The sequence below is a fragment of the Arctopsyche grandis genome, chromosome 12 (assembly GCF_051622035.1).
Source record: "Arctopsyche grandis isolate Sample6627 chromosome 12, ASM5162203v2, whole genome shotgun sequence".
Classification (NCBI taxonomy): domain Eukaryota; kingdom Metazoa; phylum Arthropoda; class Insecta; order Trichoptera; family Hydropsychidae; genus Arctopsyche; species Arctopsyche grandis.
The window spans coordinates 17,669,949-17,684,815 of record NC_135366.1 but is presented as its reverse complement, the minus strand read 5'-3'; the positions used below and the strand labels follow the sequence as shown (position 1 = coordinate 17,684,815).

The following is a 14,867-nucleotide window of genomic DNA, read 5'->3' as shown; positions in this document are numbered from 1 at the left end:
GCTGTTTTATCTAACAATGAAAAAAGACATCAAATATAGATATTCGCAGTGCTATTTATAGAAAAACTATGGCATTAATTTTATCTGCAGTAGATGGAATCCAAGCAGACGCAATTTAACACGAGGAAGGTCAAATAAACTATTCCAATGGATTACATAAAACATGTGGAATCTAATCAATAAGACTTGCGCTAGTTCTGGAATGAAATTTGATATACCTTCACAGATATTGAAGACCTTCATTAAGTGCCAAATGGTGAAAGATAAATATGATGATGATGATGATAGAGCCTAGTATTTTTTCATGAATTGAACCAAAAAATCCGTATAATTTTAAGAATAAAAAAAATAACTATATTCATTATATCCTTTGGGGAGTTGTTCCATTTTGTGTGTTTTATCTTTATCATCATTGACATTGCATTGTTCAAACAAATGCATCTAATGGATGTAATTATTTTTATCGTGTCATTTTTTTTAAAATGCCTCGATGTATATGTCCATACATATATATGATTATCGCAATTGAAACAGAATCTATTATATTTTTCACACACGATATTTTTCATAGTAATCTTTATTATGCATCCTTATCTAGTCCTCGATCGCAGGAAGTCCACGCGATCGGATAAAAAAAATGAGTCGCAACACACAATCGTAACATCACGCAAAGCCAACCATGAATTTCATTATAAAAACTGTAAACTCGACAGTAGCAGGAACATTCAACGTGTTGCTTCAGCTAAAAGAGTAACATCGCTTTACTAACTCACGATGAAACTTTCAGTTTTGTTTTTCGCCGTCATCGTATTGATCGCTTGTTTCGTTCAGACTGGCTATGCAGCTCCTGTGGAATCTTCAAATCTTGAATCCCTCAATCGGGTAAGTTTTATAATCTGTCGTTTTTTTCATCACACTTACTACTTCTTGTATCACACACTTTAATGTATTTGACAAGACTGTAAAGTCGGAGTCAGCTTTATGGATTCATAGACTTTTTTTGTGGGCTCGGAGACGCAGAAATAAAACTATTTTTTTCTTTAAACATTTATGTTACTCAATAATGTTCATATATTGGTCACCTTTTTATATATCCCATATTATGTAACTGTATTGAAAAAGTCCAACTAAAATTTATCAAATCCTTACGCTACCGTTTTCCCATCTACGCCCATACTACTGTTCCCGATATTTTAAAACTCCTATCCTTTAACAATCTTTCTGCCAGGCGACAAATCACTGATGCTACATTGCTTTTTAAGCTCCTAATTGGTTTCCTTGATTGTCCCGATTTACTGAGTAAGGTTGGTTTCAAGATCCCAGCTAGGTTACACTTAATCCTCTCAAAAACAATTCCCTAAAATATTCCTGTCTACAGCCGACAGCGTGTTTATCCTATGTATGTTTAACGGGGACCTGAATTACATTGATCTATTCGGTATTTCCTTGCATCAATTCAGGACTGCCATCGGGAGAGTTTTAATTGATTGATCCATTTATATTTCTATTATATAATCTTTATCCAATACTATATCACTTTATGTTTAGTTATGCACTGTTCTATTTAGTCATGTTTTAGTTTTTATTCTTTTCTTTTTCATTTGTTTGTCTCTATGTACCATTTTATGTAATTTGTGAAAATCTATAATTGGGCTCATTATTTTGTTACGTTTATTTTTTATTTTTATGCATTTCTACATCTGTTGTCTGTTGATTTTTCAATAAATAAATATATACATATTGTATAAATAACGAATGCTTCATAGGTTTACGGCGAGAGTGAATCATCTATACCGAATACTACAAATCTAAATATTTGACAATTAGCCTATTTATCACATTGGTAGGTGAAATCAAAACTGTAGTATCTGAAAATAATCTTAAGCATATTGAAACACGCATAGAAAAACTCAAGAAATAAAATAACAACATTTACTTGATCTATTGGTACTTATAAGAATAAAAATTATGCGATACTTTTAAAATCGAATTCGTTCAAGTTAAGAATCGGAATAGGAACCAGGGTCAGAGCCGACTTTACTACACCATCAAGAGTCGGGATTAAAATCGGAGTCGGGTCTTTTTTCAAGTTACTATTTGTATGTATTTGTTTTAAATCGAGTATCATACTCGATACGTTTTTATTCGAAATTCCGTGACAGTGGATATTTAGCAAAGCTCGTCTATTTTTGGAAATCATAATACATATTAAAGAATTTTACTTATAGTACATTTGCATAAATGGTACTTAAATTTTCCAAGAAGTAGTCATTTAAATAATAAGTTAAAAAATCAAAAATAAAATACTGTGTAAGAAAGTTATGACATAATTTCTACTAAGTACATAATTGGACAACTTTCATCACATTCATGGCAGCTAATAAATCTGGTTCATTCGGAATTACTGTTAGATTTGCCTTCGATTTCAGGATAGAAGCCACGTTAAATTGACCGTGTTCTGTTAATTCACCCAGCTAACTCCAACGAAGAGCTCAAGAGACTTATGAAATGAATTTAAAACATAGATACATTGAAAATGACGACTTTTCAAGACCATGGTTGATTAAAAAAAACCGTGTAAATCGATTTACTAGTGTATTGATGCAAATTTTTATTTGTATTTTTGATCATATTAACAAATATATCCTTACTAGTGTTTCAAGTGTTACATATGTATGTATGTATTGACGACATTTTTATCTATTTATTTATAGGTAGCTCGTCAGGCGCCTCCCGATATGCCTGACATGGAGTCAATGAAGAGCAAGATGCCAGCTCCACCAATGGGTAGAAAACGTCGCGAAGCCAAAGGTGGCGGTTCCATGCCTACTAAAAAGGGTTAATTTGTAAAACTCATTGTGCGACACGTGTGTCCAATCATTTGTGCGTATTTTCAAACCAAAAAAAAAGAGCAAAAGCATCAACTCACTTATAAACAGTGATTATATTTAGGATTTTTATAATACTTTACGATACAAATCAATTTGTATGAAAATATGTGGAAGCAATGTAGCTTTCCGTTACTATACAACTCAGAACTGCACTTATTTGCGCACACACGGACACGAAATCGCTATATCGATTTAGTTCGTTTATGATAACTTTGTATGCTTTAAAAAAGTAAAGGAAACAAATTTAAATATATATATTTTTTTTACTTTTTTTAATTGAAAATTGTTGAATAGTTTAATCGTTCCTTTATTTTTGTTTCAGAATAACATCAACAATGGCAACAGATTGTAACAAATGATGAAGATGCACTCGGACTTAGATATTGTATTTTGTCAAAGAATATTCATTATTAAATCTTAAACATAATTATTCGCAAATTTTTAATGAAGTTGTATATTTGTTAATGTAGATATGCAAGTCAAATAAACTCGTATAGAATTTGAAATTATTTTTTATTGCAATTTATTTTATAACATTAAAAATTGATGCTATTTTGGGAGAAATATAATTTTTTTTTTTTTTTTCGGTAAACGGATTATTGCGCAAATTGCGATCTCGTGCACGACAATCGTTGCCACAAAAATCGGGAATACGGAATATCTGGCACTCGAATTCTCTTTAGTACAATATTTCGCGTGAATGGCTTTCGATTGATGGAGTTTTTAGGTGCCAGATGTTCCGTGATCGAAATTTAAGTGACGTGCGTGAGATCGCTTTTTGCGGAATAATCACCGAACCTTTTATTTCATGTATCATATACTAGTGGTTTACCCGGCTTAGTTCGGTATTTATAATATAAACCGCATAAACATGGCTAATCTAATAGTATAATAAATAATAAATTTAGCCAGCAGTGTGGCTTAATGGTAGCGTGTATGTTTAGCACCAAGTGATCAGTGGGTTCGATCCGCCATACTGCTGGTTAGATTTGGGGGTATTTGTAACTCCAAATCGATCGATTCTTATCAGAGTTTGCCAATTTTATCAGATCATTGTTGAAATGCTTCCTCAAAATTGGAAAAAAATCATCTTTCCTCTTGACACAAATCTTCTGTATTTATTATGTGTATAATTTGTAAAAATTATGTACAAAATCTAAATCCATATATGTATGTCCCAATGGATTAATTCTCTAATTAATTATTATTTCGTGTTCTTCAGCTTCCGGAAATTCAGCAGCATTTTATGTAATAATAAAATCCTGCATTGTTTGTAATTAATTGTCTAGGAAGGCGCTTTCTTTTTATTTTCGTACCGGAAAAATTCATTGTTTTAAAACAATATTTTTAGTCAAATTTTTTCATTTTTTACAGGCCTATTCTATGTTTTTTACTCTTCACGTTGCTGAATACTACCACGACAAACAGGTGTGCAGGATGTGCTTTGTCTAGCATTAGTTGACCGTTCGTATTAATATTAGCAGAACGGTAAACGGACTACTAGTCATATGTAAACCAGTCACAGGACAACCGTGACCAATTTTCGGGTGTGACCAGTTTTCTCGTGACCAGTTTTAGGGTGTGACCAGTTTTCTCGTGACCAGTTTTAGTGTGACGGGTGATCACATGTGACCGATCTAGAGCGACCGGTTCACATTTGACTAGTAATCACCGAACCACGAAATTATATATTAGATGCCGGAATATTTCGTATTTCCGACCAAATAATATAGAGGTTATGTCTTATGTCAAACTAGGCATAACAATGTCAAGCGTACTCAAGGGCAGTATGTTAATCAGAAGGGCTTCAACTTTGAGTTCCGTCACAAATAAACCCATTTTACCAGAGAAATCCAAGGTCACGTTTCTCGAAAAATGGACCACTTACTGGAAGAGTCTTCACGCTGATTACAAAAGTATGGTTGTGGATTTAAGGACAGAGATTCAAGACAGTCCGAGGAAAGCCATATTCGTCGGCTCCATGTTAGTCGCAGGGTATCAATTAGCAAAAACAAATCCTGACGAATCGGATTTCAAAGAGAGCATGCGAAATTACACCAGTCACATGATATTAATCGGAGACGCTTGTCGTAATCCCAAAACTGTAGAACATTTCAAACTTATAGAAAGATGCTATAATCAAAATACCCTGAGGAGACTTAACTTAGGATTGATATCATTCCTATGGATCGACGATTATGACAGCGATTGTGCCATCTACAAAGCAACATGCGAATACACGAAGCCTAGCTACCTCTCCATTCCTGGCCGAATTGTTGATGTAGGTGTTATGGGGAGATGGTGGAATATTTATAGAAAATTTCAAGACTTTGATGTTAACCCATGAATGTTTACAATTATACATTATACCGATTTAGTTATTATTTATTGTAAAATGTTATTAAATATGAATGTATAAAAATACTTCTTAAGTTACAATGTTTCACTTTTTATTATCCCGTGACTATTGAAAAACACGACATATACACACTATAATGCAATTATTGAATGTTGATTAACTGATGTGATAACCGAGTATGGATTCATCTTACAATACGGAATATGAATCTTTCGAATTATTTAATATAAACGCTGAATAGTTATAGAGAAACCAAAAACACCCAATATTAGCATGTTCTTATTTATGAACGCTGAATTTTAGATGTCATTTTCCAAGATACCATCTGTTAATTCTAACGATTCAACTACATTGCAAATAAGTTTTAATTAAAAAAATATTTTTTTTCCTTTTTTGAATAAGTGGATTTTCTTTGATAGAATTTCAAGAAAGTTGACAGTGTAAGTACGTCAAAACTTGATTCCAAGAATGCTTGTCCGTACACATGGTCAAATTAAATAAAACCACGTAAGAATAAATGAATAAGTTTTCGATAACATATCCTTAATAAACCTTTGATACTATACGCATATAAAAAAAACCTAATACCTCAAATAACCTTAACTTCCAATGACCTGTATAATTTTGAATTACCATGTATGTATGTACAAAGACTGGATACAAACATGAAATTTCTTTGTTATGCCTCACTAGTCACTATTGAGACACTGAGGCCCAGAGCTGTGGAAGTTTACGGGGCTTCACTGTTTATATATAGCTTCAAATATTAGTGTTACAGCAGATATATAATAACATTTTTAGATGGGGCCTGACTCTTGAAACTTGTCTCCCTTTTGAAGTGCAAAAAAAAAAGTACACTCTCCAGCTAGCCGACTTCTAAAAAGATTTATCGTCACTTTTGCCTTCCTTCCCCTCACTGTTGGATCCAATTCTCTGGGAAATTGAAATGCCTCATCTATGATATATATGTATTAAAAGCTATAAGCCCACCATGTGCGCCTAACCCAAACCCCCCCAGAAAAGCTCCTAGCAAAAATTCCCCATTGTTAGCTTTATGCCAATATCATAAAAGGACTCTACTCGCCCCATTTCTTTATATTCCTCCAGCTGATATGAAACTCGGCAAATATTCTTCTTTAAATGTATATGAAAACCAATGAAAATTTCCATTTGATCAACACTGTGACGGCCGCTGACCCATATTTGTGTCATGTTGGGTGCACAACGTTTACTGGCCGCGGAAACATACGATTCACGACTGCGCGAACTGTTTCAGTCTGCTGATATATTTTTGTACCACGTTTTCGTCAATCGTTTGTGACCGATAATTCAATTTTGTATTCGTTTATGACGAAAACGTGATATATCAGCGGACTGAAACAGTTCGCGCAGTCGTGATTCATAAATGTATAAGCGGTCAGTAAGCATTGTGCACTCAACATGATACAAATATGAGTCAGTGGCCATTAGTCTTAAGATTCAACAACCCATCCTCAGGCAACATTGCTAGTTACACTACATATGCATAAAAAAGGTAGTGTTGTGTTATCTGATGATTCATTTTATACTCAAAATATTGTATGTAATATTGATGTGTGAAAAAAAAACCAGCATAAATTAATAAAATGTTTTATTATTATTATCTTTACAAAATTACTTCGGGTGATGTGTGGCAGCTTTACGCATTTGTGTAAGAATGTTGGAAAGTTCTTCTCGCTTCCTCTTGGCACGAATATGGGTACCCAAACGCCTCTTGAGGAACTTCAGAGCCCTCTTATCTCTGGATACTTTGAGCAATTCCATTGCTCTCTTTTCATATGGAGCATGACCGACGACCTCTCTAACCAGATCTCTGACGAACTTAGAGTGCTTGGTCAACATCTGTAAAAACACAAAAATATATTAATCGCATGAACAATCAAAGTATTCAGATATAATATTTAGTTATAGTTATACAAATCTTGAATATATCCACTAATTCAACTATGAAAACAGAACCAAATAAAATTTAGAATTTTAATGGTGAGCATTAATATGATAATTTCGAAGATGAATTATTAGGCTATAATGAACTATCTACAATTCCAATTAAAACTAATTTATATTCTTCATGAGTTGGACCACATACTGTTTTGAGATATTTTCATTTAATTCAGATTGAATACTGAGCAACTTACATTTAACGTGGAACATTACATTATTAGTAAAAAGAATATTTAGCCAACAATCAGAATACACCTAGTAAAATTATAATTCAATATTGGGTTATTCAACTCGTAAATCATCCAAAAAAATGATTCAACAAATATTTAGAAAATGCACGTGCAAACTGGAGACGTAGACATGGTCGTTATCGACACGGTCGGAGTTAAAAATGTCAAATCTGTCAAATCTGATGAATCGCAAACGTGAGTTACGTTAGAGGTTATGTTAGAGAAGCAATCTGTTTGTTACCCCCTTCCTGCGGGACGGCCTGATCTTGACATTCTTGGCATTGTCGGAAGACTTGCTGCCAGCGGCGATCTTGGTGGTGCGATGGCCCCGTTTGAGCCCCACCGCCAACTGAATGGTGCTCCTCTTCTTGGCGGGCGCGGCGGCCCCACCGGCTCCGGCCGCGGCCGTCTCGCCCTTCTCACCCAGATCGCCAGCCATCTTATCGAGTTTTGGTCAACGGCGACGCGAAGCGCACACCGGATCCGATGGATTCCGCGGATTCGAGAGATCCGCTGACAGCCGACCACACCGGCTGGACACGCGCGAAAAGACCTTAACCGCACCTTTCTCGGCCAACACCAAAACACAACTACACCAACGCACCACTATCTACCCCTATACAATCTATATTCAACTTCAGTTGGCTACTTTTGATGCTTAAGTTTTAGAAACTGCATATAAAGGTTTCAAATGAGTAAAAATCAAAACTATTTAATAGACCTAATACAATATTGTTTCCTTTTCAAGAACAATTATTTTTTCATTGTGTTATAAGTAAATAAAAAGAGGTATGTAAAAATAAGATCACTGTGACAATACTGAGTATTCTTTATGCCCTTGTTCAATATTGAAGAACAGATCCAGAGGATGGCAATGGAAGCAATCGCCCTCCCCCCCCCTAAATTTCATGGCCGTTTGAAAATTGTTTATTGATTTAAAATATTTTTGTCGCAGCGTACAAAATGATTGCTAACAGTCAATGCGCCAAACAGCTGCGATTTGTCAGGTACAACCTGGATGATTCCTATGTAGATTCTAGGAAGTAATAGCGACAAGGACGGAGACGGATTCTTAATAATATTAAAAAAGAGAATCGATATATTATTTTTAATATTAATTTTAATTTTTATATTTTCACCCTATGTTCATTATGGTAAACGGGTTATATCCCAAATGTGAATCGCTACCAGGATAACTACCGCTACGAAAATCGCTCACGCGAATCTCCTATCGCACATAAATTCGTCGGTTCGGTGATTACTGGTCACAAATTACTCGTCACAAAGTCACTAAAATCTCTATAACGGAACATCTGGCAGCCGAAAAGTCGATCATACTAACGATAACTATCATAGTAACGAGAACTTGAGTGCCAAATATTGTGTATTCGCGATTTTCATGGCAAAAATTGTCTTTGTGACCACCCCAATGTGACAAATAGTCCAATTACCAAATTCGTCGCATTGCCGTATAGAAAACTGCCCAAATCTCGTATAAAAAAGCATTTGTTGAACAATATTTTAGCAGTTTTTCGTACGGCAATTTTCCTGTGCAACGAATTTTCGTGCGACAGGAGAACTGCGCGAGCGATTTTTATAGCAGCGGTTATCCTGGTAGCTCACATTTGGGATCTAGCTCGTTTACCCTTTTTGTTACCTACAGCCAGTGGTGTCACCCCAATTTTGGAACAACGGGTTCAAAAAATTTACATATTTTGAAAAAATATATACCTACATTTATAATTTCTTTCGAGGTACTATTACATAAAAGTTCATTCAATTTTCAAGATTTGTATAATTTTCGACAAAATTTTTATGAATTTTTATATTAAATAACGAGTTTCCGGAAACCCATGGAAACCATTAGGGAGATAACACTGCCTACAGCTGGACAATCAATGCACCAAACTGCAAACAGTTGTTATTTGTGAGGTGTCAGGTGCAGCCTGGGTATTTCCTAGATAAAACATAAGAGCGACAAGGACAGAGACGGATTCTCAATAGTATCAAAAAGTGAATCGATACATTGTTTTTCATATAAATTTTTATTTTTATATTTTTATTGTGTGTTCATTGTATTTTAATTGCATTTTTTGTATCGCCCCCCCACCCCCATAAAAATCCTGGATCCGTCCTTGGCCTGGGGCCCCTCATTGGTTACGTTTACACTACCGATATCTACACCCGATATTTAAGAATTTTTCCATAACCAGTTCCTAAATAGCAACCACAGGTTGCAATATAGGAACTGGATATGGAAAAATTCCTAAATATCGGGTGTATCGGGTGTAGATATCGGTAGTGTAAACGTAACTATTTACTTAATCCGCCACTGCTGTCTGCTAGGTTCGGTAATTACTAGAGGTAGGATAGCCAAGGTACCGCTCATTGTTCCATTGTTGTAAATCCTTTGTAAAAAAGGTTCGGCAAACCTTTAACAATGCATTTACAATAATTGAACAATACACGGCCCCCTCAGGCTCCGATGACTAGTGATTACTAGTCAAATGTGAACCGGTCACAAGACAACCGGTCGCTCTAGATCGGTCACACGTGATCACCCGTCACACCAAAACTGGTCACGAGAAAACTGGTCACACCCTAAATTCGGTCAATCAGTTTTCTCGTGATCGATTTTATGGTGTAACCAGTTTTCTCGTGACCAGTTTTAGTGTGACGGGTGATCACGTGTGACCGATCTAGCGCGACCGGTTGTCCTGTGACTGGTTTACATATTTATTTATTTATATATATTTTAGCTATCAAGCTAATTTAAAAATACATCTTAATTATTATACTTAACTCTAAAATTTATAATTAACTTATATGTACTGTCCCTCACAGAGGTGTCTCTTCGCACCTCGCAGGAATGCATCCATGTTTTTAGCAGACCTGACGCACTCAGGGAGGGCATTATACATGAGCACACCCCTATGAAAAACACCCCCAGCCGTCTTATTCTTTCTTACTCTACTTACAACTATTTTGTCCTTATTGCTAGTATAAAAACTATGTTTATCTCTATTCCTTATTATATAATCATCAAAATACTTAGGTAATAACTTATGATCTAACTTATAAACAAAAGACAATGTACTAATATTTAGACTAATTCTAATACTCATCCATCCTAATTCATCTAACATACTTCCAATACTCTTAAATCTACTCACATATGACTAGTAGTCCGTTTACCGTTCTGCTAATATTAATACGAACGGTCAACTAATGCTAGACAAAGCACATCCTGCACACCCGTTTGTCATGGTAGTATTCAGCAACGTAAAAAATGAAAAATATTGTTTTAAAACAATGAATTTTTCCAGTACGAAAATAAAAAGAAAGCAAAGTGAAAATTGAAAAGGCGAGTGCGGAAAAAGGCGGCAATTTTCCCGGTGGAGAGAGCGAATTTTCCGTCGGATGAGAAGGGGCGGTAGTGGGTGCGGGTGCGGGTGTGAAGAGTGCGAGCGCGAGTGTGCGTGCGCGTGAGCGGTGTTGTCTTGATGCCGGTGTGGGTGCCGGTCCGAGCTCGCGGGCTGTTGCGAGCTGGTCTGGAGCGCGCTCGCGTGCTTCCGCATCCTTCGACGGCCGCATCCGCCATGCCCAACATCAAGGTGTTCAGCGGCACGTCCCACGCGGACCTCGCGCAGCGCATCGTCGACAGGCTCGGCATCGACCTCGGCAAGGTCGTCACCAAGAAGTTCAGCAACCTGGAGACGTGCGTGGAGATCGGCGAGTCGGTGCGCGGCGAGGATGTCTACATCGTGCAGAGCGGCAGCGGCGAGATCAACGACAACCTCATGGAGCTGCTGATCATGATCAACGCGTGCAAGATCGCGTCCGCGTCGCGCGTCACGGCCGTCATCCCCTGCTTCCCGTACGCGCGCCAGGACAAGAAGGACAAGAGCCGCGCGCCCATCTCGGCCAAGCTGGTGGCCAACATGCTGTCGGTGGCGGGCGCCGACCACATCATCACCATGGACCTGCACGCCTCTCAGATCCAAGGCTTCTTCGACATACCGGTGGATAACCTGTTCGCCGAGCCCGCCGTGCTCAAGTGGATCAAAGAGAACATCACGGAGTGGCGCACCAGCATCGTGGTGTCTCCGGACGCCGGTGGGGCCAAGAGGGTCACTTCCATAGCGGACCGGCTCAACGTGGAGTTCGCGCTCATCCACAAGGAGCGCAAGAAGGCCAACGAGGTCGCCTCCATGGTTCTCGTGGGCGACGTCAAAGACCGCGTGGCGATTCTCGTGGACGACATGGCCGACACTTGTGGCACCATCTGCCACGCTGCTGAGAAGCTGCTCGAGGCCGGAGCCACTAAGGTCTACGCCATCCTCACGCACGGCATCTTCTCGGGGCCGGCCATCTCTCGCATCAACAACGCTTGCTTCGAGGCGGTCGTCGTCACCAACACTATCCCTCAGGACAAGCACATGAAGGATTGCCCCAAGATCCAGTGTATCGACGTCTCTATGATGTTTTCCGAAGCCGTCAGACGGACACATAACGGGGAGTCGGTGTCGTATCTATTTTCCAACGTCCCGTATTAAATACTCTTCGGCGTCCGACGACGTTTCTCGATTCTATTTTTTTATATTAGAAGCACTTTTTTTAAGGCTTCGAAGAATTCCTCTACTTTTAAGAAACCCCATGTTTTACTTTTTTTTAATAAATTACTTGATTTGTTGAAAAAAAATTTTTTGCAATTTCTTCTAGACGAATGTGGTAGAGTAAACAAATACTCACTTGCCAATACATAACGACGTCATGTAACCTATTGAAGGTGCATTTAGTTTTTTTTCTTATTTTTACATTATGAAATTATATCGTGTTATATATAAAAATATATGTATACGAATGAATAAAAATTAAAGCAGCTTCTGTAACTTGAACAGAACATTCTATAACTCCCAGTCTTTATTTTAAATCATCAATCCAAAACAATAAAATGGAAAGTATTATAGCAATTTGTTTTGCATATATTATTATACTTTCACTAATTTTAACGAGTTGAACTTGTTTTAAATTGACTCTGAGTTATATACATATTTTTCAGTATCAGCTGCATTTATACTACTTTGGTGCTTTGAGAGCTCACTCTCAGTTTTTCTCGGATTCACCTGCTGGACGTTTGCATGTGAATGATCACCTTGACTCATATTTCAAACGCTTACGATATATTATGAGCTTACCATGATGTAGTGTCTGTTCGAGTTCAACATTTTCTGAATCCTACAGGAAAATCTCATTTTATAATCTCTGAAACTTTATATGAATTATTGTTTTTATGTGTAAGACAATCGGTTAATTGTTTTTTATGACTTAAAACTACCGTTTGTTTTTTTTTTTATTAAACAACTAAGGAATTCGTTAAATTAATTTTAATTCTTCAATAGTGTACTATGCTACTATAGTGCCATAGCAGCTTTAAACATACGTTCCATTTATGATATTCATTCTCAATTTTCAAAATTGGTGCCTATTTTTGACTTAAAAATGTCTTGCATATGTTAATTAATTTTTTTTTAAATGTACTAGTTTTTATATACTTTAAAATTTATTTCCCCTCTTTTCAAAATGGATTTTTACATAAGATTTTGTATTTTATAAATGTATTTTTACAGGTGAATAATTTTATAATAATCGAACGTTTGTGCGATAACGCAACCATTCATAGATAAGTTGTTGAAAATAAATTTTATAGTCAATAAAAGTGATTTTATCTATTAGTTACAAAAGAAAAAATTATATATGTACATATTACATGCGTGTATGTATGAAATTGAAGAAATTAAAATATTTCTAAAAAAAACTTAAGAATGCATCTTTATTTTCAATCATAATATTACACTTGTATCCAACTGAAACTCACAATTGTTGAATCAATACACAAACCATATTGATTGCTATTGCTTGCGTTGACGTTGTTAGTAAAATGTGACCTAATTTACTATACACATGTATGTATATAACGTAATACATCAATAAAAAGATTTTAGATTGGTTTTTTTTTTTTCAAGGTTTATGACTGAGTTCAAAATAAACGTTTTCTATGATAGCTTCTACATATTATGTAGATAAGACTCGTTGAGCAATAATTTTGCTGTACACTGCATTAAATAATCGATGAGGCTCATTGACTCCCTGACATTATTATTTATTATTATAATTTTCATCCAACAGATAAGACGCATTACCTCTGTTTATAAAATTTCAACGTCATTTGTTTATCAGACTATTTGCTTGCATTGCTGCTTTAAAGGTGAAAAGTTATAAATATTCAAATATAAATGTGTAAACAAATCTCAATTGTAGTTCATTGGAACTGTTGTCTTACCACTTTTTGTGTGATTATATGTGTTGTGTGTTGTAGAAAAACCTTCAATGCAGATGATGTCTAAATGATAAATTTGAATTAATATCAATTAAATTAAATTGGGGAGTCAACCATCGCTCACTTTGTATCAATTGAAGAATTGAAATTGTTAGTGTGGTTATGAATCAATTATGTAGATTTCGCTTGCTTTTTTTTTTAAGAAAATACATGATACATATTAGTATGTGATAGAGGTGAAAGTACATACATATATTTATATACTATATGAAATTGCATGTACATCATACATAAATATATCAATGATCCAAAATTAAACATGTATGTACACACATTACCTGATTAAAAATTGAATTTTACAATAATATGAATGTACAATCATTTGTTTAAGTACAAACATATGCAGTTGAACATGTCTATAAATCTGTTATATGGTCACGTGTTTTTCGATTAAAAATTGACTATAACAAAAGGTCTAGTCTACAGTAGATAGTTACCTATTTAACTGATCTATTGAGTTACAGTCAATTGAGTTTTGTTTATTAAAGCTAAAGTGAGTGAAAACGCTTGTCTTTCTGGTGTGTTTTTAATACAAATTTTAGTTATACATCCATTGTTTATTGGTCAGTTTACATTTACATACTTACGTCCAGATAAAGATATTTGGCCCGACGCGATATGTTCAATATTATTAATTATTTTTATCCAATCCTTCAACATTTTGTAAAATAAAATATCATATCCGATATTATATGTAAATAATGCTGATTTTAACCGGTAATCATAATTAGTTATTTCGTTTTCGTTACATTTTTAGTCTACTGTTGTATAATCAGTATCAGCATATGACAATAATTTTATTTTTTTAATGTTTTATTATAATTCACGTATGTATGAGCTAAGTTCTCTAGAATAATCTTTCGGGGCAGTGGCGGATCCAGGAAATTTGCAAGGTGGCGGCCATTTTTTCAAAAATACGACGTACATTCAATTATATTATTAATTTATTGTCATATAAGCTTATTAGTTTGAATTACGTTTTTAAACGCCGAATGCGAATTTTA

The 14,867-nt window shown here is 35.6% G+C and overlaps 3 protein-coding genes and 1 long non-coding RNA gene across 6 annotated transcripts; 3 read left to right on the top strand and 1 right to left on the bottom strand.

Moving 5' to 3' along the window:
- Nucleotides 1–711: 711 nt before the first annotated feature.
- Nucleotides 712–3,377, top strand: LOC143920174 (uncharacterized). 3 transcript variants are annotated; one of them, XR_013261313.1, is made up of 3 exons: nucleotides 712–882; nucleotides 2,715–2,811; nucleotides 3,214–3,377. It is a non-coding gene; the product is annotated as an uncharacterized LOC143920174 (long non-coding RNA). The 3 variants fall into 3 exon arrangements; XR_013261312.1 differs by having other exon boundaries at nucleotides 2,715–2,838; XR_013261311.1 differs by having other exon boundaries at nucleotides 2,715–2,883.
- Nucleotides 3,378–4,619: 1,242 nt separating this feature from the next.
- On the top strand, nucleotides 4,620–6,423 carry LOC143920060 (mitochondrial import inner membrane translocase subunit Tim29). Its single transcript, XM_077442750.1, has one exon. The coding sequence runs from the start codon at nucleotides 4,630–4,632 to the stop codon at nucleotides 5,236–5,238; it is 609 nt and encodes a 202-aa protein (XP_077298876.1). The 5' UTR covers nucleotides 4,620–4,629; the 3' UTR covers nucleotides 5,239–6,423.
- Nucleotides 6,424–6,865: 442 nt separating this feature from the next.
- RpL36 (ribosomal protein L36) lies at nucleotides 6,866–8,057 on the bottom strand. Its single transcript, XM_077442749.1, has 2 exons — nucleotides 7,705–8,057; nucleotides 6,866–7,131 (listed from the first exon to the last, which is right to left on the bottom strand). Exons 1-2 carry the CDS (start codon nucleotides 7,900–7,902, stop codon nucleotides 6,904–6,906), a joined length of 426 nt encoding a protein of 141 aa, XP_077298875.1. The 5' UTR covers nucleotides 7,903–8,057; the 3' UTR covers nucleotides 6,866–6,903.
- Nucleotides 8,058–10,887: 2,830 nt separating this feature from the next.
- Prps (phosphoribosyl pyrophosphate synthetase) lies at nucleotides 10,888–12,644 on the top strand. Its single transcript, XM_077442810.1, has one exon. It carries the CDS (start codon nucleotides 10,967–10,969, stop codon nucleotides 12,017–12,019), a length of 1,053 nt encoding a protein of 350 aa, XP_077298936.1. The 5' UTR covers nucleotides 10,888–10,966; the 3' UTR covers nucleotides 12,020–12,644.
- The last annotated feature ends 2,223 nt before the right edge of the window (nucleotides 12,645–14,867 follow it).